This window comes from Lathyrus oleraceus, chromosome 1 (genome assembly GCF_024323335.1).
Source record: "Lathyrus oleraceus cultivar Zhongwan6 chromosome 1, CAAS_Psat_ZW6_1.0, whole genome shotgun sequence".
NCBI classification, from domain to species: Eukaryota; Viridiplantae; Streptophyta; class Magnoliopsida; order Fabales; family Fabaceae; genus Lathyrus; species Lathyrus oleraceus.
The window spans coordinates 31,017,880-31,039,487 of NC_066579.1; the positions used below are offsets into that span (position 1 = coordinate 31,017,880).

The 21,608-nt window shown below is 35.6% G+C and overlaps 1 protein-coding gene across 1 annotated transcript; it reads right to left on the bottom strand.

Annotated features, from left to right (window-relative positions):
• Window positions 1-14,134: 14,134 nt before the first annotated feature.
• Window positions 14,135-20,997, bottom strand: LOC127080831 (CBL-interacting serine/threonine-protein kinase 23). Its single transcript, XM_051021152.1, has 15 exons — window positions 20,426-20,997; window positions 18,906-18,968; window positions 18,697-18,768; window positions 18,451-18,558; window positions 18,160-18,240; window positions 18,016-18,069; window positions 17,803-17,928; window positions 16,126-16,215; window positions 15,855-15,974; window positions 15,636-15,761; window positions 15,281-15,397; window positions 14,934-14,990; window positions 14,745-14,819; window positions 14,557-14,632; window positions 14,135-14,423 (listed from the first exon to the last, which is right to left on the bottom strand). Exons 1-15 carry the CDS (start codon window positions 20,624-20,626, stop codon window positions 14,401-14,403), a joined length of 1,389 nt encoding a protein of 462 aa, XP_050877109.1. The 5' UTR covers window positions 20,627-20,997; the 3' UTR covers window positions 14,135-14,400.
• Window positions 20,998-21,608: the final 611 nt, after the last annotated feature.

Genomic DNA, 21,608 nt, shown 5'->3' on the forward strand with positions numbered 1-21,608 from the left:
ACAAATACTCTCTCTGCTCACAGGTAAGTTGATTTTGGATGTAGTTGTGCTCAAAAGAAAACAAGTGCCTTGATCATTTCTAATTGCTTCCACAATTTCACAATAATAAAAGACAAAGCATGAATCACATGAATCAACAAAACTTATTAGAATCCAGCATTTAAGTGTACAATGGAGGTTTCCTCACAATTTGTGGTTTTAAGTTCTAGATGAAACATTCATTCAATTATGTTGCAAAAAGACAATATTCAATTTACCAAAAAGAGTAAAGTTCCTAATGCATTCTAAAATTCTAGCCGAAGGTAACCATGTACCTTAGCTTCATTCACTTGTTTATTCTTATCATTGCCATCCAAGCTCGGATGCACCTTCATTGGGTACTTCTTGAGGAGCAACCAATCTAGAAGGGTTTGCCACTCAATCAACCAAAAATTTATTAAACACACAAAATTAAAAACATAAATAAATAACATTAACTGAAAATATAAATTTGTTCATGGGGGACAAAACACCCCAATAGTACAACACCAAAATCAAGATACAAATCCGAAAATACAAATAGAAATGACATAAAAACTGAAAAAAAAAATACAAAAACTTAACCCACTAAGGGCTCAGGACTCCTCCTCACTACCGGCATCAGAACCGGTAGCCTCATCATCAACATCATCATCATCAGCAGCAGCAACAGCATCAACGCCCACCCCCTCACTATACACTGGCGTGTCCACAGGCCAGTTGGCGTGAAGCAGAAACTGCTCACGCGTCATCAAAGCATGGGCACCACTTCCTTGCAGCTGCAACCGCTGCATAGAGTCGTGCATATCCAACATGGCTCTCTGGGATGCCGCCATCCATTCCAAACTGTAGTCACACACAGCCCGCAGGTACGGATCTAGCCTAGGAGTAGAAGTACCAGGACCATCAGAAGCCCGAGTACTTCCTGAGGCTGCACTGCCACCGGTAGTCTTTGGTCTACAATATTTGGCCACATACCGATCATCGATAGGTGACGGGATCCTTACCTGCCCACGAGACGGAAGTCTCACCCTTGCCTGAACGCATAAACTCATGATCAAACACGGGAAAGCTAGGGGACAATTAACACGAGCCCCCGACTTAAGCCCGCTCTCGACCACGGACTTCAGCTCATTTGCGATGATCTTCGCCACATCTATCTCGACATTGGTGAGGATGGAATGGACCAAATGTGCCACTGGGATCAGCACAGTAGAGGTGTGTGATTTAGGCTGGATGTTGGTTAAAACCAAGAGCAGTATCAGTTGAGCCATGGGAGTCATGTCCTCCCGGTGATACCTCATTGGAACCCCAGATGGGTTCGGCTCAACAGATTTCCCAGGTAAAAGCAGGGCGGCAGTAATGGCAGGAACATCTCGGTGAAGCCTTAGGTCGGTGTGGTATTGGTCTCTCTGGTCAGCTCCCAGCTGGAGCGGTTCCCCAAGGATTCGGTTGATAGCATCCCGGTCAAATGGAATTGGACGCCCGACCACTTTAGATACCCAAGTAAAGGGCTCGTCGTCGTCGGGCAGTGCGTTAGCATAAAATTCACGCACTGTCGCTATGTCGTAATGCTCTAAGGGACTAATCAACCTATCCCATTTCTTCGCGTCAATCAACCCGGCAAAATTTCTGTAAGTGCCCTGTGGGTTGATCAGAAATCGCTTCTCTGGAAGTATTTTCCGCTTCTCCAGAGCGATGTATCTGGCGGCCTGCTTCGGGCCGACAAACTTGTCTTGGTCAAACTGGATAGGCACTGTCCGAGAAGTAGTCGCTCCCTTTCTTTTCTTACCCGCTCCAGACCTTGACTCCATTCTGCAAAATATGAGAGGAAACAACACACACCAAACAAACAGATTAGACATCAAAGCTATATTCAAAATACTGCCTTGCTCGCTGCTGCTTCGCCTAGCGAAGTGGCAGCGAACGCTCGCCCTAGGTTCGCCTAGCGAGTGCTAGCGAACCTTACGGGTTTTGGGGTTTTTCAGCATGTTCAGAGATTCTCCCCCAAAACCCATACTCAAAGAGTTCTAACAACAGAACCATAAAGATTTATCAAGCAAATAACCGTTCTATGGAATTGGGGATGACCTATTCGCATGCAAAACCTAAAAATTCCCCAATTCAAAACCTAAAATCCCAAAAATTGCAAACTCCAAAATACCACATGCAACCTCAATGTTTCCCATACCACACTCATCCTATTTGCCATTCAAATTGGAAATTTAGAGTTCAAACAAAAAGAAAAATGTAGTAGGGCAAACCTTAGTTACACGGATTCGGAAATGTGAAGTGAGAAGAGTTTGCAATCGACCGAAAAGAGCAAGTGTTGGTGATAGAGATGCAAATGAGAGAGTTTGAGAAGCTTAGCACAAATTTCTCAGCAGAGCCGTTCAGAAAAGTTTTGTAAGTTTGGGGCAAAATGACCCTGCTGAGATTTAAATAAAAAAACTGTCCTGCAGCGCTCGCTGCTGCCTCGCCTAGCGAGCAGCTAGCGAGCCTGCTCGCTACTGCCTCGCCTAGCGAGCTGCAAGCGAGCATGACAGCAAGTGCATTGGCAAATGCAGCACTTGCAAGGTCATCATGCACGGGTTTAGCATAGTGTAACTCAATACAACACAACACATAAAACAGTAAATACTTACAATGTTGGGGTGCCTCCCAACTAGCGCTTGTTTAACGTCGGCTAAGCTCGACGGTGTGATGCTCACAGAGGAGCATCAAGCGGTAGAGCACAGCTCTCGCGATCCACATGACCGCCGAGATAAATTTTCAATCGTTGGCCATTCACTGTCCAACTATCTTTCTGGTCTATGTCTTCAATGACAATAGCCCCATATTCTTTTACCTCTTTCACCCGAAATGGCCCCGACCATTTTGATTTCAACTTCCCGGGAAACAACTTCAACCGGGAGTTGAACAATAGGACCAATTGCCCGGGCACAAATTCTTTGTTACGGAGCTTCTTGTCGTGATACTTTTTTGCCTTTTCCTTGTACAACCAACTTGAGTGGTATGCGGCATTGCGCATCTCCTCCAACTCAAGTAGTTGCACTTTCCTTTTGTTACCGGCCAACTCATGTTCAAAATTTAAAAACTTTAGGGCCCACAAGGCCTTGTGCTCCAATTCAACCGGCAAATGGCAAGTTTTACCAAATACCAATTGAAAGGGAGTTAGGCCAATTGGAGCTTTAAAGGCCGTACGGTAGGCCCATAATGCTTCGTCCAATTTTTGGGACCACTCCTTTTTTGAATTAGACACGGTTTTTTCGAGGATTCTCTTAATCTCTCGATTAGAGACCTCAGCTTGCCCGTTAGCCTGAGGGTGATACGGAGTTGTCACCCTATGCGATACACCGTAATGTTTTAAAATAGTTTCCAAAGGTGCATTACAAAAGTGTGACCCTCCGTCACTTATCAACACTCGGGGGGTTCTGAAACGGGAGAATATGTTTTTCTTCAAAAAATTTATCACCGTTTTCGCATCCGCCCGAGGTGAGGCAATCGCCTCAACCCACTTAGAGACATAATCGACAGCGACAAGCATGTACTCATTCCCATAAGAGGGTGGGAAAGGTCCTACAAAATCTATGCCCCAACAATCAAATACTTCCACTTCTTGGATATTTTGGAGAGGCATCTCATCTCTCTTACCTATCCCACCACTTCTTTGGCAACTGTCACAACTTTGCGCATGGGTATGTGCGTCTTTGAAAATAGTTGGCCAATAAAATCCCGATTGAAGAATTTTAGTGGCCGTTCTAACCCCATTATAATGTCTGCCATAAGGCGAGTTGTGACAATGCCAAAGGATGCTCTGGGCTTCATCACCAGTTACGCATCTCCTTAACAGGTTATCGCTACCCAACTTAAACAAGTATGGGTCATCCCAAACATAATACTTCGCATCCGAAAGGAACTTCCTTTTTTGGTTCGAAGTTAGGTCGGCAGGCACAAAACCACTAGCCTTGTGGTTTGCAAAGTCTGCAAACCACGGCCTAACTTGAACCTTAAACAATTTTTCATCAGGAAATTCTTCCCGGATTTCTTTTTCCGACGCGGTAACCTCCACGTTCACTAATCGGGATAAATGATCCGCTACCAAGTTTTCCGACCCCTTCTTGTCTTTGATTTCCACATCGAATTCTTGTAACAAGAGGATCCAACGGATGAGCCTTTGCTTCGAATCTGGTTTGGTTAGCAGATATTTAATCGCCGCGTGATCGGTATACACAACGACTTTAGACCCTATAAGATAAGACCTAAACTTTTCTAGCGCATACACTATTGCAAGTAGTTCTTTTTCCGTTGTGGCATAATTTATTTGAGCCTCGTTAAGAACCTTACTCGCATAATGTATCGCATGGAAAGTTTTGTCTTTTCTTTGGCCAAGTACCGCTCCAACAGCATAGTCACTCGCGTCACACATTAGTTCAAAATTTTCATTCCAATCGGGAGCGACTATTATTGGAGCGGTAACCAATTTTTCTTTTAAAACCTCAAAAGCTTGCAAACAATCTTTGGTGAAGAGAAATACCTGGTCCTTGGCGAGCAAATTGCTCAAAGGCTTAGCCACCTTTGAGAAGTCCTTGATAAAGCGCCGGTAGAACCCCGCGTGCCCCAAAAAGCTACGGATGCCCTTCACATTCACCGGAGGGGGTAATTTTTCAATTACTTCAACCTTAGCTCTATCCACTTCAAGCCCCCTTCTAGAGACTTTGTGGCCTAGCACGATCCCCTCGGTCACCATGAAGTGACACTTCTCCCAATTAAGCACCAAATTGGTTTTCACACACCTTTCCAACACCGTCTTCAAATTTGCCAAGCATAGACTAAACGTCCCACCAAATACCGAGAAGTCATCCATGAAGACTTCCATTGTTTTCTCTATCAGATCGGCAAAAATGGCTTGGACACATCGTTGGAAGATCGTCGGTGCATTGCACAGCCCAAAGGGCATTTTTCTGTATGCGGACACTCCAAACGGACACGTGAAAGCCGTCTTCTCATGATCAACCGGGTCAACCGCAATTTGGTTGTACCCGGAGTAGCCGTCCAAAAAACAATAGTATTGTTGGCCCGATAGTCTTTCGAGCATTTGATCCATAAATGGGAGTGGAAAATGGTCCTTTCGAGTCGCGGTATTCAACCGTCTATAATCTATACACATTCTCCACCCCGTTGCAACTTTAGTCGGGATCAATTCGTCTTTGTCATTTCGGATTACGGTCATTCCACCCTTCTTCGGAACCACGTGCACGGGACTAACCCAAGGACTATCCGAGATCGGGTAAATCATTCCCGCATCCAATAGCTTCACAACTTCCTTTCGAACAACCTCTTTCATGGTAGGATTTAAGCGGCGTTGTGGTTGAGCTACCGGCTTGAAATCCTCCTCCATCAAAATCTTGTGCATACAATAGGATGGACTTATTCCTTTTAGATCGGAAAGAGTCCAACCCATAGCTTCTTGATTGGTTTTTAGCACAATGATTAGGCGGGCTTCTTCTTCTTTTGTCAAAAGGTTGCTTATGATGACCGGCTTTGCCTCGGTCTCATCTAGAAACACATACTTCAAAGTCGAAGGTAACACTTTTAATTCAATTGGCGCTTTTTCGTCAATGACCTCCTTCTTCAAGTTTTCCTCCTCTACTTCCCAAGGTTGTAGATCGTCGAAACTATCAAGTTCCTTTAAGCATTCCTCAAGAGCTAGCTCTTCTTCCACAGTGAAAACCTCCAATGAGTCGTCAAGAGCTAACTCCATAGGAGATATCTCATGAATATGCTTTGAAACCTCCATAATAGCGTCTTCGATCACATCGATGCGAAAGCTATCATTTCTATCTTTTGAATGCTTCATCGCCTCGAATAGATCAAATGTGACTTCCTCATTTTGAACTCTCACCTTCATTAAACCGTCATCAACATCTATCATCATTCGCGCGGTCTTCATGAACGGTCGGCCCAAGATGAGCGGAGCATCATCATCTTCCTCCATATCAATAACAATAAAATCGACCGGGAAAAAGAATTTGTCGACCTTCACCAAAACATCTTGGGCTACGCCATGAGGATGGGTTGTCGATTTATCCGCCAATTGCAATGTCATTCGGATGGACTTAATCTCAATGTTGCCAAGCCTCTTGATAATTGACAAAGGTATAAGATTAATGCTCGACCCCAAGTCAATAAGTCCCTTCCCGACATACACGTCACCAATTTTAACCGGCAATGTAACTCTTCCCGGATCAACCTCTTTCTTAGGAAGCGTCCTTTGAATAATGGCACTACAGCACGCATCAAGGACGATGGTCTCCGGTTCCGTATACCTCCGCTTTTTGGTTAGTATGTCCTTCATGAATTTGGCATACTTGGGCATTTGTTCCAAGGCTTCGGCAAACGGAATGTTGATTTGCAACTGTTTAAAAATATCCATGAACCGGGCGTAATGCCGTTCATTCTCCCTTTTGGAAGGAGCATGAGGATAAGGAAGATTTTGGATGAAAACCTAGGTCAAGAGTCGGTAAACATCTCTCGATCATAAACCAACACAAAGAGTTTTAAATAGAAACAAAGTTTTCATCATATATTTACCATTAAAGAGTTTACATATGAGGATCCTTACATTTACACACAAATCTAGTAATCACCTACATCTAACCTTGACAAATGGATGACTTAGCTACTCATTTTCATGGTAGCTTGGTCGGCAAGTAAGATAAGAAGGTTGATCAACATCCAAGTCGGATAATCGAAGTTGGATGGGAATCCACCTTCTTTTTGTAGAAGATGGTTCTAAGATGAAGAGAAATGAAAACTAGGGCATAAAAGATCCCAAGAACAATGCTGCAAAAATATCTAGAAGAAAGTACAAAAGTGGAAAAAGTTGGTAAAAATGAGGTATGGTGCTCAAAAGTGGCACTTGCTACTTATAGACCTCTGCTGGGCTGTCATGTTCGCTAGGCGAGCAGAATGGCTCGCCTAGCGAGGGTCTAATATGGGCACATAAGGCACCTGCGCCCAGAGAAACAGGGTCTGCTTGAACTGTCATGTTCGCCTAGCGAACATACCTTCGCCTAGCGAAGGACACGCTTCAACCTTCGCCCCAGCGAGGTTGAGAGGTTTTGCTACTGGAATGCTCGCTGGGGACTCGCTAGAGCTTCGCCTAGCGAGTGAGTGCTGGCTGCGCTTTTCACCAAAATAGAATGAACTCGCTACCACCTTCGCCTTCAGCTCGCCTGGCGAATTAATTTGACAATTTACTGGAGCTTTTCGCCTGGAGCTCGCCTAGCGAAGCAGTGCTTCGCCACAGCCTCGCCTAGCGAGCAGGCTGATGAAATGCTTGTATTCTTTGGTTCCTTTGCCAATTTTCTTGTGTCTTCATTTTCAATTAGTTCATGCCTTTTTCCTGCACAATAACACACAAATCAAAGGCACCAAGCTTGTTTATCAATGTAATGCATTCCATGTAAAACAAATGTGGTTTTGACAATTTTAGCAAGGAAAAAGAGTGAAAGATGCCCACATATGATAGTTCAAATAAGCACTTTTGGGCATCTAACACATTATCAACAGCAGAAGCCGAATACATTGCAGTCTTTGGATGTAACACTCAGATTCTCTAGATGAAAAATCAGCTAGAAGATTATCAGCTAAGTGAAAGTAATATTCTTATCTTATGTGATAATACTTCTTCTATTTTCTTGTCTAAGAATCCCACTTTACATTCTAGAGAGAAGCATATTGAGATCAAACATCATTTTTTAGATACTATGTTCAGAAGGGTATTCTAAGCTTAAAATTTATTGATTCAAACCATCAATAGTATGATATCTTTACTAAACCCCTTGCTGAGGACATGTTTTTTTTTATTTTGAGAAATTTGAAAATGGAAATTTGTCTTGATTAAAATCTCAATATGTGCAAACTCTGATGGATTAAAGATGAGACTCTGAGACTTTGTGTATTTTTTGTTTAACTCTGAAACAATCAACCATCTAATAGTTAGATGGCTTTCTGGCTCAGATGGTCCAAGTCAGAATATCTCTGGGTTTCTCTATCTTCTAGACTTTGATCTGTTAATTTTAATGGTGTAATCATGCAGTTTTTCATGGCCATAAAATAAGACAAATGTCATATATTGTAGTCATCTAATTATTTGATGAGACCCACTAGGTAAATATTTCTTGGTTCAAGAGAAAATATTTTCACTTATCTCCCACAGTCACTATACATGTGACTTTAATGTATTTTATTGTTTTTCTCCTATGTCTTTTCATATGTCTTGTCGTTTTCAATGTTTAGTCTTAATAACATATGACAAGCATGATCTGTTGCGTGTCTTGGTTTAAAGGCTATTAATGATACAAGCATTGATTCATGTTAATTATTTTCGTTTAGGCTTTTACCTACTCCTTCGTATCTCTTTAACTCTTCCTTTCCTTCTCTATTTAAACTTATCTTTATCTCTTTTTAGTTCCCATCCGTGTTTACACCCGCTAAAATCTTCCTCTCAATTTTCTTCTTCTTTCCTCTTCTTCTTCACCCCTCAAACAATGTCTTCTGTTTGTGGAGTTGTCAGTCCTATCACCATTATCTCTGGAAAATTTGTTGACTTCGACGAATTTAAAAATCATGGTTTGGATCTTCTAAGTCATGTTTGATCCAAGAAATGGGTGAATTGATTTAACATTCTTGAAGGACCTGTCTATCCTATTCTCATTAGATAATTCTGGACAAACGTGTCCCTCTTACAACTTAGATAAGATGCTTTGTGCATTAAGTCTAATGTTTTTGGAATTCCAATTTTCATAACTCATGCTCTAACTGCTAAAGCAATCATATGTGAGGAAGTTGGGTTTAATATGGACAGGTGCCCAAGGACAAGTCCATTCCTTGAGTGAATTTTAGATAAGATCCTCGCCACCAAGGACAACTTGGCGATTGTCTCATCTCTTCTTCCCCAGGCAAAGATCTGGCATCAACTGTTGGTGTCAAACTTCAACCACGAGAAGATGCGATGGAAACACTCACCTGTATTGACAAGTATCTTATCTTCTTCATCCTGTCGAGGACTAGGGTTAACCTTCCCCTCATAATCTTTAACTTCTTGAGACATAAGAGTATTGCCTCTTACGAGGGAGTATCTTCTCTCATACCTTTTGGAAGAGTCTTGTCTGAACTTTTCCTTCAATAAGGCATTGTTCAAAACGTGCAGGAGTTGGGGCTAACATAGGCTCTAGAGACCACCTGGAGTTAGAGGTTGGCTACAGCTTAGGACCCTTTGGGGTTGGATTCTCCGCTCTAGTTTCTCCTTTCCATGATTTTCTTTTCTTGGTATCTTCTTGTTTTTATCTTCTTTTGTATTATTTTGTTCATTAATAAAAAAATTATTTTCTCTTTTGATCTTTATTCACTCTTATGTAGTTATGTTTATTAATATGTGTTTATCTTTTTTATAATGACAAATGGGGGAGAAAATGAATATGATTTTGATATATCTTGTAACCCTAATATAACCCAAACATAGCTAAAATCTACTCATCATTGAGAAAAATGATCTAAAGAGTGTGTAAACATTAAAATTCTGAAGAGGTCAAGAAAAATAATTCTGAAGAATTTTCTCTAACAACTCTGAAGAGAATTTTTTGTTTTTCATGGAATCATAATTCTAAGTCTTAAATTCAAGGGAAGTTTGCAAACCTAACACTGAAATATAAAACTAAGAATAATGTTTAAGCCAAGAAAGTTTTGTTAGTCTAAAACTCAATGGGGTCTTACAAACCTAACTTTGAACTTTAGATGATTGTCAGTAGGGAGCTTGCAAACCTCACTCTGAACAATCAGGCTAAGAAAAATTTTAAAGTCTAAAACCCAGGGGGAGCTTACAAACCTTACTATGAATTTTAGCATGCTTATCTAATTTAAGATCTTAATTGAAACCAAAATTATTTTGAGTCTTAAACTCAGGGGGGTCTTGCAAACCTCGCTATGTAGATTTAAGTTTAAGAAATAATTTTGAAAGTATAAAACTAAGAGAAAGCTTACAAACCTATCTCTAAAATTTTATAAAATATGATTTCTTATTAAATGAAAATTGTTCATCAAAAGACATGGATTTGTCATCATCAAAAAGGAGGAGAATGTTGGAAAATTTTGGTTCTACAACTATCCTTAAGTTTTGATGATAACAAAATGTAAGAGAACAATTTTGTACTCTAACCAGTTTGTTGAGTGTGCAGAAAAATTAGAACAGATTCTGACTCTGAAGATATCTAGACTCTGAACCAAATAATAGAAGCGTTCAAACAAGTTAACTCTAGTCTATCAAATCAATATTCTTAAAAGAAGTTCTCCAGACTGACTCTGATATAAAAAAACTTTGAATATCTGCTTGTGAAAGTCTCAAAATCCATCATCCAAAGACTATGAAGTTTCACCAAAGATTCTGAAGACAAACTCTGGAAATGCTACTCAAACTTCAATAATAAATATCATAAGCCTTTGAATGGAAGTTGTCCAAAAGTCAACAAAAGATTTGATCTGACAGAAGTACAAAAGAAAATCCACTTTTTCCATAAAGTAATGTACTATGGGCCAAAGAAGTATTTCACGTCCAATCATCTTCACCAACTACAGGCTACAACGCCACTCTAGTGTTTCGTTTGAAGTGATCTTCATACAAAAGATACTTAAAGGATATTTTCATCTTCACCTCCAACAAATCTATTTTCCATCTATTTAAAGAGGACTTTGAAGATTGAAGAAGATGATGAATAAAGACTTGATACACACACTAAACATTCATCCACACTCACACTCAGAAAGAAATAAGAAGTGTTGCTTACACTTATACACTTAGAAAAAAGATCATTGAATATACTTGTTAAAGTGTAGAACTTAATTGTAAAATTATGTATCTGTCAGAAGCATCTGTAAACACAAACTATTATTACAATTTGATTGTAATCCTCAAGCGACCAAGTCAGGTCAGGCTCTTGAGAAGTAAATAACAAATTGTTATTGATGTTGAAATCTTCTTAAGTGCCCAAGTAGGTCATGTCTTAAGGAGTCAGTGACCGTCAGTTTTCTTAGGAGACCAGTTGGGTCAAAATCCTGAAGAAAGTTGTGACACGTTTTCACTGCATTTGTAATCAGGTTTGATTATTGGATTAAGTCTTTGTCTAAGGCAAATCACTCAGGTGGGTGTACTGGAGGTAGCCTTTTTAATGACGAACCAGGATAAAAATCCTTGCATACTTTATCATTTTGTTCATTGTTTTTAAGCTTTTGTTTTGGGTTGCAAAAAACTATCATTCTTGAAACGCAATTCAAACCCCCATTTTCTTGTGTTTCTTGAACCTTTATAAAATTTGTAATATGTCTTGTGAGATTTTTGTTGTTTGGTTATGAGCAAAACCAAGTTTAAAAGTTTGTGTTTGGTTTGTATGGTTATCCATTAAAATCTCCATGTTTGATTCGTGAGTTTTGCCTGTTATAAAAGCTCTCGTTTGGTTCAAGAAATTGTCCATTAAAATCTCCATGTTTGGTTAGTGAATTTCTCCTATTATAAAAGCTCTCATTTGATTCAAGAGATTATCCATTAAAATCTCCATTTTGGTTTGTAAGTTGTGCCTAGTATAAAAGCTTTCATTTGGTTCGGGAATTAGCCTTATACAAAATCTTGTGTTTGGTTTTGAGGATAGCCAGTATAAAACTCCAAGTTCTGTTGTTAGATTATTTGTGGGAATAACCTGCAAAAAAATCTCATATATATTGGAGCTCTCAAGAAGTAATTCTTGAGGAGATGACATAGGTTAAGTGGTTAGGCTGAACCTTTATAAATCTCATGTGCATTATTCTTATCCCTTATCTATTTTCATTGCTTGTTTATTTCCGTTATTTTCAAACTGAATTTAACTCTGACTTTACTCGTTTTGTTTATTGCGCTCCTGACTCTTTTCAAAATTGTTTTAAACAATTGCGTTTATAAAAGATTTTTTAATTGGACACCGTTTTTCAACGCTACATAATCACTCCCACCTTTGTATTTGGTGTCATTTATTTAACATTTCTAACCTAAAGGTGAAAGTTAGAGACCATATCATCTTACAAGTCATGTAGTTTAAAAGTTTTGGGTCAGTAATACAAAATTATGAAGAAATATATGGGGTGTAAACCATCAAATTCAAGTTGGGTGGCTGAAATAGAAGAGGGTCTTAGAGATTTTATGTGACACAAAAGAACTGTTCAAGTTGAAGGGAAAGTTTTTCCGAAGAACGATAAATCTAAATGTTGTATTGGATAAAATGTTGGGCAGTTAAGAATAAAGTAGGTGTAGTAAAGATGAGAATATTATGTTGGATGTGTGGTAAGACTAGGCATGATAATATTAGAGAAAGTGTTTGAGTAGCACCTATAATAAAAAAAATGATGAAAAATAGACAACACATAGAGAAAATATATATAGATTATGTTGTGAAGAGAATAGATAAAATGAAAGAGTCAATAAACTAAAGATGTAGAACGACTTGAAAAGAATTTATAAGATTTTGTTTGGAAATTTGAATTGGAGGTGAGGACTTTAGGAAGGGGATTTGTAAAAAAAAAAAAATAGATAAATCTTGAACATTTTTAAAAAATTTGTTTCTCTGTAGAATAATAAATGAATATTTTTCATTATTATATTTTTAATTTTTAAAATATTATAATAACATAAAATTTATTTGAAAAATTTATATAAGCCCTCCAAAATCGTTTAAAATATTTCTTCAATACAAGTTTTGAGTTCTCGAAATTTGAAATTTTTTTGTTATGAATAAAAATAAACCATCCAAAATCCTCTTAATCAAAATCTTTCAATTTTTTCACTCTATCATTTCTTTTTTCCAGTCTTCCCCTCTCTTGCCCTTTAAACTCTCAAATAAAATTTAAAGGTATGTTTGGTTCCAATGAGGGGGAGGAGAGGGAAAGAATTTTAATGAAGGGAATGGAAAGGAAGAGGAGGCGATGAATTTTTTTTAATTATATATATGTTTGGTTCAAAAGAGAAGAAGGGAGGGGAGTGATTTTAGTTAAAAATATATTTGGTTCACACAGGGAGATGAGAGATTTTATTATTATATTTTTATCCTTATAATCATGTATAAGTCAGATGATATTTAAAAAGTGACAAATTCATAAATATTTTTTTTAATAATAACATATGAATAAATAATTAAACACAAAATTATATTTTTGAGTGACTAAATTTTATAACTTATTAAATAATGTTTAAAAAATTGAATACACATTCTCCAACACAAATAAAATGATGTGTTGAACAAACTTTTTAAATCGTGATATATATATATATATATATATATATATATATATATATATATATATATATATATATATATATATATATATATATATATATATATATATATAAGTTTAAAATTTGATATAAAAAATATAATAAAATAACAAAATTAGAAAGAAAAAAACAATAATAAACATTAAAAAATATTATTAAAGAGGTAAAAAAAAAGTGATTATAATTTATATTTAATGACAAAGATAAAAAAAATAAAAATTGAAAATAATATAATAAATAATAAAAATAATAGAGAAAAATAACACAAAATAGAAGCAATAACACAAAAATAAATACAATAATCTATATGTTCAGATTTCCTCTCCTCCCCTAGATCCTCCAACTTTGAAGGAGGAAAAAAAATTATTTTGGAGAAATTTTGTTCCCCTCCACTCGACTTCCATCATAAATTTCGAATCAAACACAATTAATTAAAATTATTCGCTTTCCTCTCGTCTCCTCCCCTCCACCTATCTCGAATCAAACACACCTAAGATACATTATTAAAAAAAATCTCAAAACATAAGAATTATTAGCTTATTGACAAAATTTGATTTATTTAACTGATTTTAATTAGTGAAATAAAAACTTTTGTTGTTGTTGTATTAAAAGAAATTAGCTTATAGTTAACTTATTGAGCATCTTTTAAACTTAAAAAAATTGCATTCTATAGCACCAGAGTCGTCATCGAAGTTGTTTTACAGAAAACTTAAAATAATAATAATAATAATAATAATAATAATAATAAATCACAAAACCTATTCAACAAACAAGTTATTATCAAAGTCTAATGTACACAATAGACTGATCATACATATAAATGCTTAGAAATATCTTACTTCTATTGAGCCAGTTTTCCCTTTGCATTTGTAATGTTTATCACAACACTAAGATAAAAGTTTGTTCAATAAACAGAGTATCAAATACTCCTATAAAAGAAATTCAAGCTATTGCCCACTTTTACCCAATAATAATACACAAGTATGGGATTATACTTTGTACAAAGATGAAGACTTGGGTAACAATTATTTTGATTTACTACTGCCACCTGCAGGCACAAATAGAAACAAATATTACATTAGAAGTCTGAATTAATTAACAAAAAATTTGTCAGTGCCAAACTGCTAAAAATTCTCACTTTGTCAATTCAAGTATTAGGATTGCTAGACTAGAAAACTAACCACTGTCTATTTCTTCAGCGATCGGATCTGCTTTCCAAACGATATCTTTCAGCCCAGTAGATATACTTTTGTAGAACTGCAAATAAATACAACTTAGTCAAGAGTATGCTCTTAGACTTGAAGATCAAAGATTCTACTTGTAAAATCAGCTTCTTGCAAATGCACAATGATTTGTGAATTGAACTTACCTTGTGAAATTCTAGAGTATCTCCTTCAAACTTTCGCATCTCAACCATGTAAATTGAAGGGGCCACCTCCAAGATCTGAAAAGGAACACATAGGAAAGCATTAGAAACAGTAGTCATGATTCCTGAAAACAAATAAATTAGCCTGGACTGTGGTGAGATCATGAGAGAAAAATATTTCATAACATATACCTCCGTGGCTACAGATAGATGACCTTTCCGTCCAGTCTTTTCCCCATGAATCCTTAACTGTATGCAGAATAAAATTTACTGTCAGAAATAGAAACTTAAAAGAAAATGATTATCATCACAAAATGGCCCTGATATGTAATCTGACTAAGGAAGAAACAAGTAATATAATGTTTTTTTGCCAATGCACAAGTGAGGTGTAAATAAAGGCATGGGGTGCAGCAAGCATGTCTATTTTAACACCCATTTCCCTCCACTGATTGAAACCTTAAATACATTAAATAATGAAAGACGCGAGCTAAAATTAAGGGGTAAATATAGAGAGAAAATATAAGCATAGGTTCTTTTACCTTGCAGTTGTTCTTCTTGACATCAAAACCGAGAGGTCCTGCAGCTGACTCGATTTTTGAAATGATCTCATTCGCTGAACATTTGGATGTGAATCTTGTTTCCCTTTTAACAAGTCCCTAGTTACCATAATATACAACTATATTTAGCCACAACTAACAATCAACAAATAGAAATACATAGAGTTAAAGAGGTGAAATGAAAAACAAAGAAATGTTATACATGTAATCTGATCATGATGTAATTTGATACGGTCCTCGTAAAACAAAATTTAGTTTTCCTCTCTTCAAACAATGCCATGTCAAATTTCTAGGATAGGAAGCTCTAGAATTCATTTTTTATATTAGATACACCTACCATTTGCTTCTCGAACAGACTACTAAGGTTGAGGCCCTGAGATTTAGAGATAAGTTCAAATGCATTCATGGTCACGGGTGCAACAGGCCCCTCTTCTTGCCTCTCAACAACACTATTATCTGAATCCTGTGCACCACAAAGAACATCCAGATAAGGCTAAAATCCAAAGCTAAGATGAACAGAAATTAATCAAGATAACCAAAATATTGAAAGACTTACCATAGAACCATTGAAAATAAAATTCACATCATCAAGACTAACATTAGCCTGTTCAAACACAGGAGGCGTATATCCCTTCTTGAACCACTCATTTTCAATTACCTCGGCAATTGTAATCCGCTGTTTCAAATCATAAAGAGAAAAGAAAAACAGGTTGGTTTCACATATTTGATTTCACATTAAAAGATGGAAAAAGAGGAGTATTTACTACATGTCAGACTACTAGAAAAGTACAATGAGATTAAACAAAAATAATACAAGTTACACATACAGTGCGGGGAGTGGGATCAAGGATTCTCTTGATTAGCTTTTTTGCACTTGAAGAGAACCATGGAGGACAGGCGAACTCAGCCTTAAAAATCTGTCACTCGTCATAGGAAAAAAAAACACATTAGGTGGCACTATTATGAAACATATAATATAGGACTGTTTTTAAGGAAAGATGCATAAATCACTCCACACTTTCATAGAAATACTGGAGGTAGCATATCATATAGCAGCTGGGATGATAGGTACTACGATAAAGATGCAGTATATGTGTATGGCTGTGAGATTGATATTTTAAAAAACATTAAGGTTATGGAGTACATCAATATAAAATATCAAAGATAAAATTTTGTTTCTATTATAGTATAACATTATTAAATGAAAGAGCTATATTGGTCAAATGACAACAAAATATCACAATAAAAATACTATATTTGTTCAGCAATTCAAAATCTAAGCATGCCTATGCAAAGCACACTCTTACAATAAAAATATCACTATTATCATCAAATTGTTGTGAGAAAATCTAAACAAAAATAGTAATAATCTAAAAGTTAACAACAACAACCAAGATTTATTCCACTAAATGAGATCTGTTATTTAGGTTGAACGACGCCACAATGATCAATCAATAATCATATCTATATAAATTGTCAAAAGTAGAAATTTAATAATAAATGAAATAGAATAATGATTATGGGCATGCATATAGTACTAAAAAAATCCTTTCAAAATTAATTAACGTTAACACCTTTCTAAAAGACTTACATTTTTGTGCATTCTAATATGCAAAAATTACAAAGGTAGTAAAGATTCAAGAATTTCAATAAACCAATTAAAACAATGACAGACAATAAGAGAAATAGAATAATGATTATGGGCATCCGTATAGTCCTAATATTCCTTTCATAATTAATTAACTTAACACCCTGCCAAAAGGCTTTAATTTTTGTGCATTCAAATATGCAAAGATTACAAAGACAGTGGTCAGTATAGGAGTCATAATAGGATAAATGTATCGTTTCCTATATGAATCCAGAGTTCCATGATACAGCATGAATAGGATAAGTCAATCATGAAATTTATACTGTACTATTTTGCCTCTCTAGTTAAAACATGTATCCCGAATATGCTGGATTAAAAAATTAATTAGTTATTCATTCCTATAAAATGTTACAAATGAAATTTAATAACATCTAAAATTAAAAAAAAAAATAGGAATTCAATATTAAATTAAATAACTAACTTACTGAAAAGAGAATATCTAAATATAAAATAATGATTAAAATTTAAAAAATGTAAATATTAAATTAAAAATTTTATTAGAATTTTCAAAAAAAATTATTATTATTCAAAAAGTTATTTATACATATATAATAGAGCTACTTATCAACTCATGATTTAAAAGAAATATATTTATTTAGTAGTTTTAATGCGTTTTTTAAAGGTATCATAAACTATTTAAATTTTTCTGGCATTTTTTGTTAACTTATTAATATTAAAAATATTAAGAAATAATAATATCATGTTTTCTATCATATCACTATCGTATCCTATTTTGTATCCACCTCCTTATACTAGCATGTCTCTATCCTATACTGCTCAACAAAAATGCACTATAAGGTTCACGAAATTCAATATGTTAATGTTCTCCAATAGTAACATCATAAACTTGAATTACCTTTTTATACAAAGCCATAAGATTGTCTTCTTCAAAGGGCAAATAGCCAGCCATTAAAACAAAAAGAATAACACCACATGACCAGAGATCTGCCTTTGCACCATCATACCCTTTGTTGTCAATCACCTAGATAACAAGGGAGCAGTGATTAAAAAATACTACTTGTTAAGTAAATGTTAAGTAGAAAGTAGAGTTAAGGTAGAGCTAAAATACCTCTGGAGCAACATAGTTTGGCGTACCACATGTTGTATGAAGTAGCCCATCTTCCTATTAATAAATGATAATTAATATGATAATCAGCAACTGTTTAGTCATGATCAATTTAATCAACTTTAAAAGCCAGCCAACATAACTCACCCGGATTTGTTGAGGTAATGCACTCAATCCAAAATCCGATACTTTAAGCGTTCCATGAGCATCCAGCAACAAATTCTCAGGCTTTAATAGAAAAAAAACATAGTAACAGGTTAATTTTTTTAATTCTTTTTTCCATGCTTGTATCTTTCACACACACACAAGCCATTCATGGTTAGGTATGTATATTCCCTCTCAGGAAAAAAATAATTCTTTTACTGAGAATGCACTGAAGAAAAAAACAATCTCTTTAAAATAGAAGCAAAAGGAAAAATGTGAATAAGTAATATACACCTTTAGGTCTCTGTGGAAAACACCTCTACTATGACAGTAATCCACAGCACATATAAGCTGCTGAAAGTATTTTCTTGCTTCATCTTCTTTCAACCTCCCACTGCGTGCCTGGGTCAAGTTAATAACAGAAAAAGCAACAAAATAAGAGGTAATAAAAGAACAATGCTTGCTAATATAAAGAATTATGGCCTTCAAAGCACATATAGAGGTAAAAAAATATAAATAAAAAATAAAAAAATGCCTTACAATTTTGTCGAACAGCTCCCCACCAGTCACAAGTTCCATTACAATGAATATCTTTGACTTGTTAGCTATTACCTACACCCGGAATTTGTAGTTTATAATGCAGATGGCAGTTAGAAAAGACTGAGGATAAAAATTGGGAAAAATATGAGAATAGAAATAAACCATGCAAATGTAAAATACTTTGAAGCAATTATTTACTTCCTTCTAACCTCATGCATGCGAATAACATTTGGGTGTCTAATCAGTTTCATTGTTGATATTTCTTGTTTTATCTGCATAACAGTGAACGACAGAATATCAGGAAAGACTAGAGCATTTGTGCTTCAGAGAAAATAACATAAACCCAGAAATTTAGTGGAAGTTGTTCATGCAAACCAATGCCTACGTGTTGAGGGTTTCACCAACAATGTTTTATTGAAATGTAACTTAAGTACTATATATAGACTACTAAACATTTTTCTCACAACCACACAAAACACACCGTATTAAACCTGAATAGTTGACCTATTTAACTATCGCCAACACATAAAATAGTTTGAAAGCCAATGTTAAGAAATTTCTTACAAATACTATTTATATTCTTTTTTCCTAATTTGATCTATATTCTCTAAGCAAAATTCAGACGGTCCATATTAATTACTTCGCTAAAGTCAAATGCCCCAATAGAACTGTACCAGAAAAAAATGCAGAGACTGTGCTGATCAAATTAGGAAAAAAGGAACTGTAAACCGTTTATTTTGTGCATTGTAATAAGGATACTTATGTGAAAAAAGGAACCACTTTGCCATTTTATAAAGAAGGAAACTATCTGCGGTGTATGCAATCTTTTGGTTGGAGCACAATGGTCGCGTCTTTAAGGATGTCAGTTTTGCATAGAAAATATTCCAAGAAGCAAAACCTGAAACCTCTATCATGCTCAGAAAATAACTTTGCTTTACACACTTAAACTATGAAGAAAACAAACAAATGCCAAGCTCATTAGCATCTCCAATGGTGTTTCGTACTTTCGTGTTCAGTTTTTAACACTGTTTTGGCCAGCCGTCGTATTCCAAATCAGATTTAAAAACTCAACAAACTTTTTACTCCAGCAGTACAACAACTTATCAAAAACCCTAAATGTTCCCAAAACCTACACCAAATCATAATCATTTAATTCAAATTTGCATCATTATTGTTGATGGCGGATGGCGGTCCACAGCAGAGCCAAAACCCTGCCATACAGGCCGCGTTGCGGCGGCGTTATAGTGGATCATGGCAGAAAAACACGCAATATTGGCCGATATTTACCATTGCGGCGAGCCCAAAAACCGCCATGTATACACACCATGGCGGATATTTGATAGCACTGATTTGATTTTTACTTTTATTTATTAAGAATAGTTCCTTCAGCTGACATCCATCCACAGATCAAATCAAAGAGTCAAAGCAAAAAAACAGAAATAAATCAATAATTCACATCAAATCAAAGTAAAAATTAATAATCAAACTCTAATTCCATAACAGAACACAAAAACTAAACTAATAACAATTCTTCATCTGTTTCATTTCAGAAATATCTTTAATTATTTACTTATTATAGCTAGAAGCATTATTAACAAATTAATGATTAAATAGCATTGAACTTTGAAAACAAAAACAAAAAATCTGCAAATGTAACAATGAAGAAGGACGATAGATGCGCAGAGAAAATCAAATCAAATCAAATGAACATAATTCACAAAAAACGAACCTGACGAATCATTTTGTGCTTGAGAATTTTCTCCTTGTCGAGAATTTTGATAGCTACATGTTCTCCAGTTTCAACGTGCCTCGCAAACTTCACCTTCGCAAAATTACCTTCTCCTAGCGTCCTACCTAGCTCATACCGTCCAGCTCTGGGCCGTCCTCCGCCGCTGCCGCTTCCAGCGCCGTGCGACGAACGTGACGTCATCTTTCTCTCTCTTGTGTTCTCTCTCTCTATGTAAATTTCAGACTATTTCACTTTCTCTCTCTAAATAAATTGATCATATATTAGAGCCTCTTCTTCTTACAGGGTTGCCACACCTGAGATTTTGCGAAATTCATTTGAGAAGAAAGAAATCAAAACTGGAAAAAAAAATGGTCTCTATTCAAAGCTCGTGGTTGTTAGGTTGTTGACCGTTCGATCGGAAGAGAATCTCATAATGATGTGATTGTAGAAGAATCAGAGAGATTAGTAAATTTTGAATGGTTTTGGGTTTAAAGTGTTTCTGGCTCTGGGAGGGTGTATGATATTTTTGGGGTTGAAGGAAGGAAGAAAGAAAGAAAAGGAAAAAAAGTGGTCAATCACGGAAAACGCGTTTTTTTTTGGATTTTATTTGGGGAAGGCTCATCTAGCACATGGCAAGGAATATGCCGTTGGATTTACATTTTTTTATTATAAGCCATTGGATTTTGATTTTTTGTTTTTTAGGTTTATTTGGAATTATACAAATTTGAGTCTTTTTTTACTATATTGGATATACTTTGTAATAATTAATTGTGATATGAAATATGGTTATTGGTAGGATCAGTTCCACCAATGAAAAGCTTACGAATGTCTTATACTAAAATGTAGAATATAGATTCTGCCAAAAACTAAAGGACTATGATGACATGTTGTGCTACTTTATCCATTTTATTTATGACTTTTTTGGATTTATATAATCAAAGAATTGTTCAATTATATGAGATGTAAATTTGACCATTTGATATCCTATTTATTCATCTTTTACAAATAAATTTTAGCAATAAAACTATTCAACAAAAGAAATTATAATTATATTTGTAAATATTTTTTAATCTTTAGATTTGATTTGATTTTGGTGTGTATTCAACCGACTCCTTTAAACTTTTATAATAAAACAATATTATTTGTTGAATGTAGTTTTCTAGATTTGTTAATAAAATACATT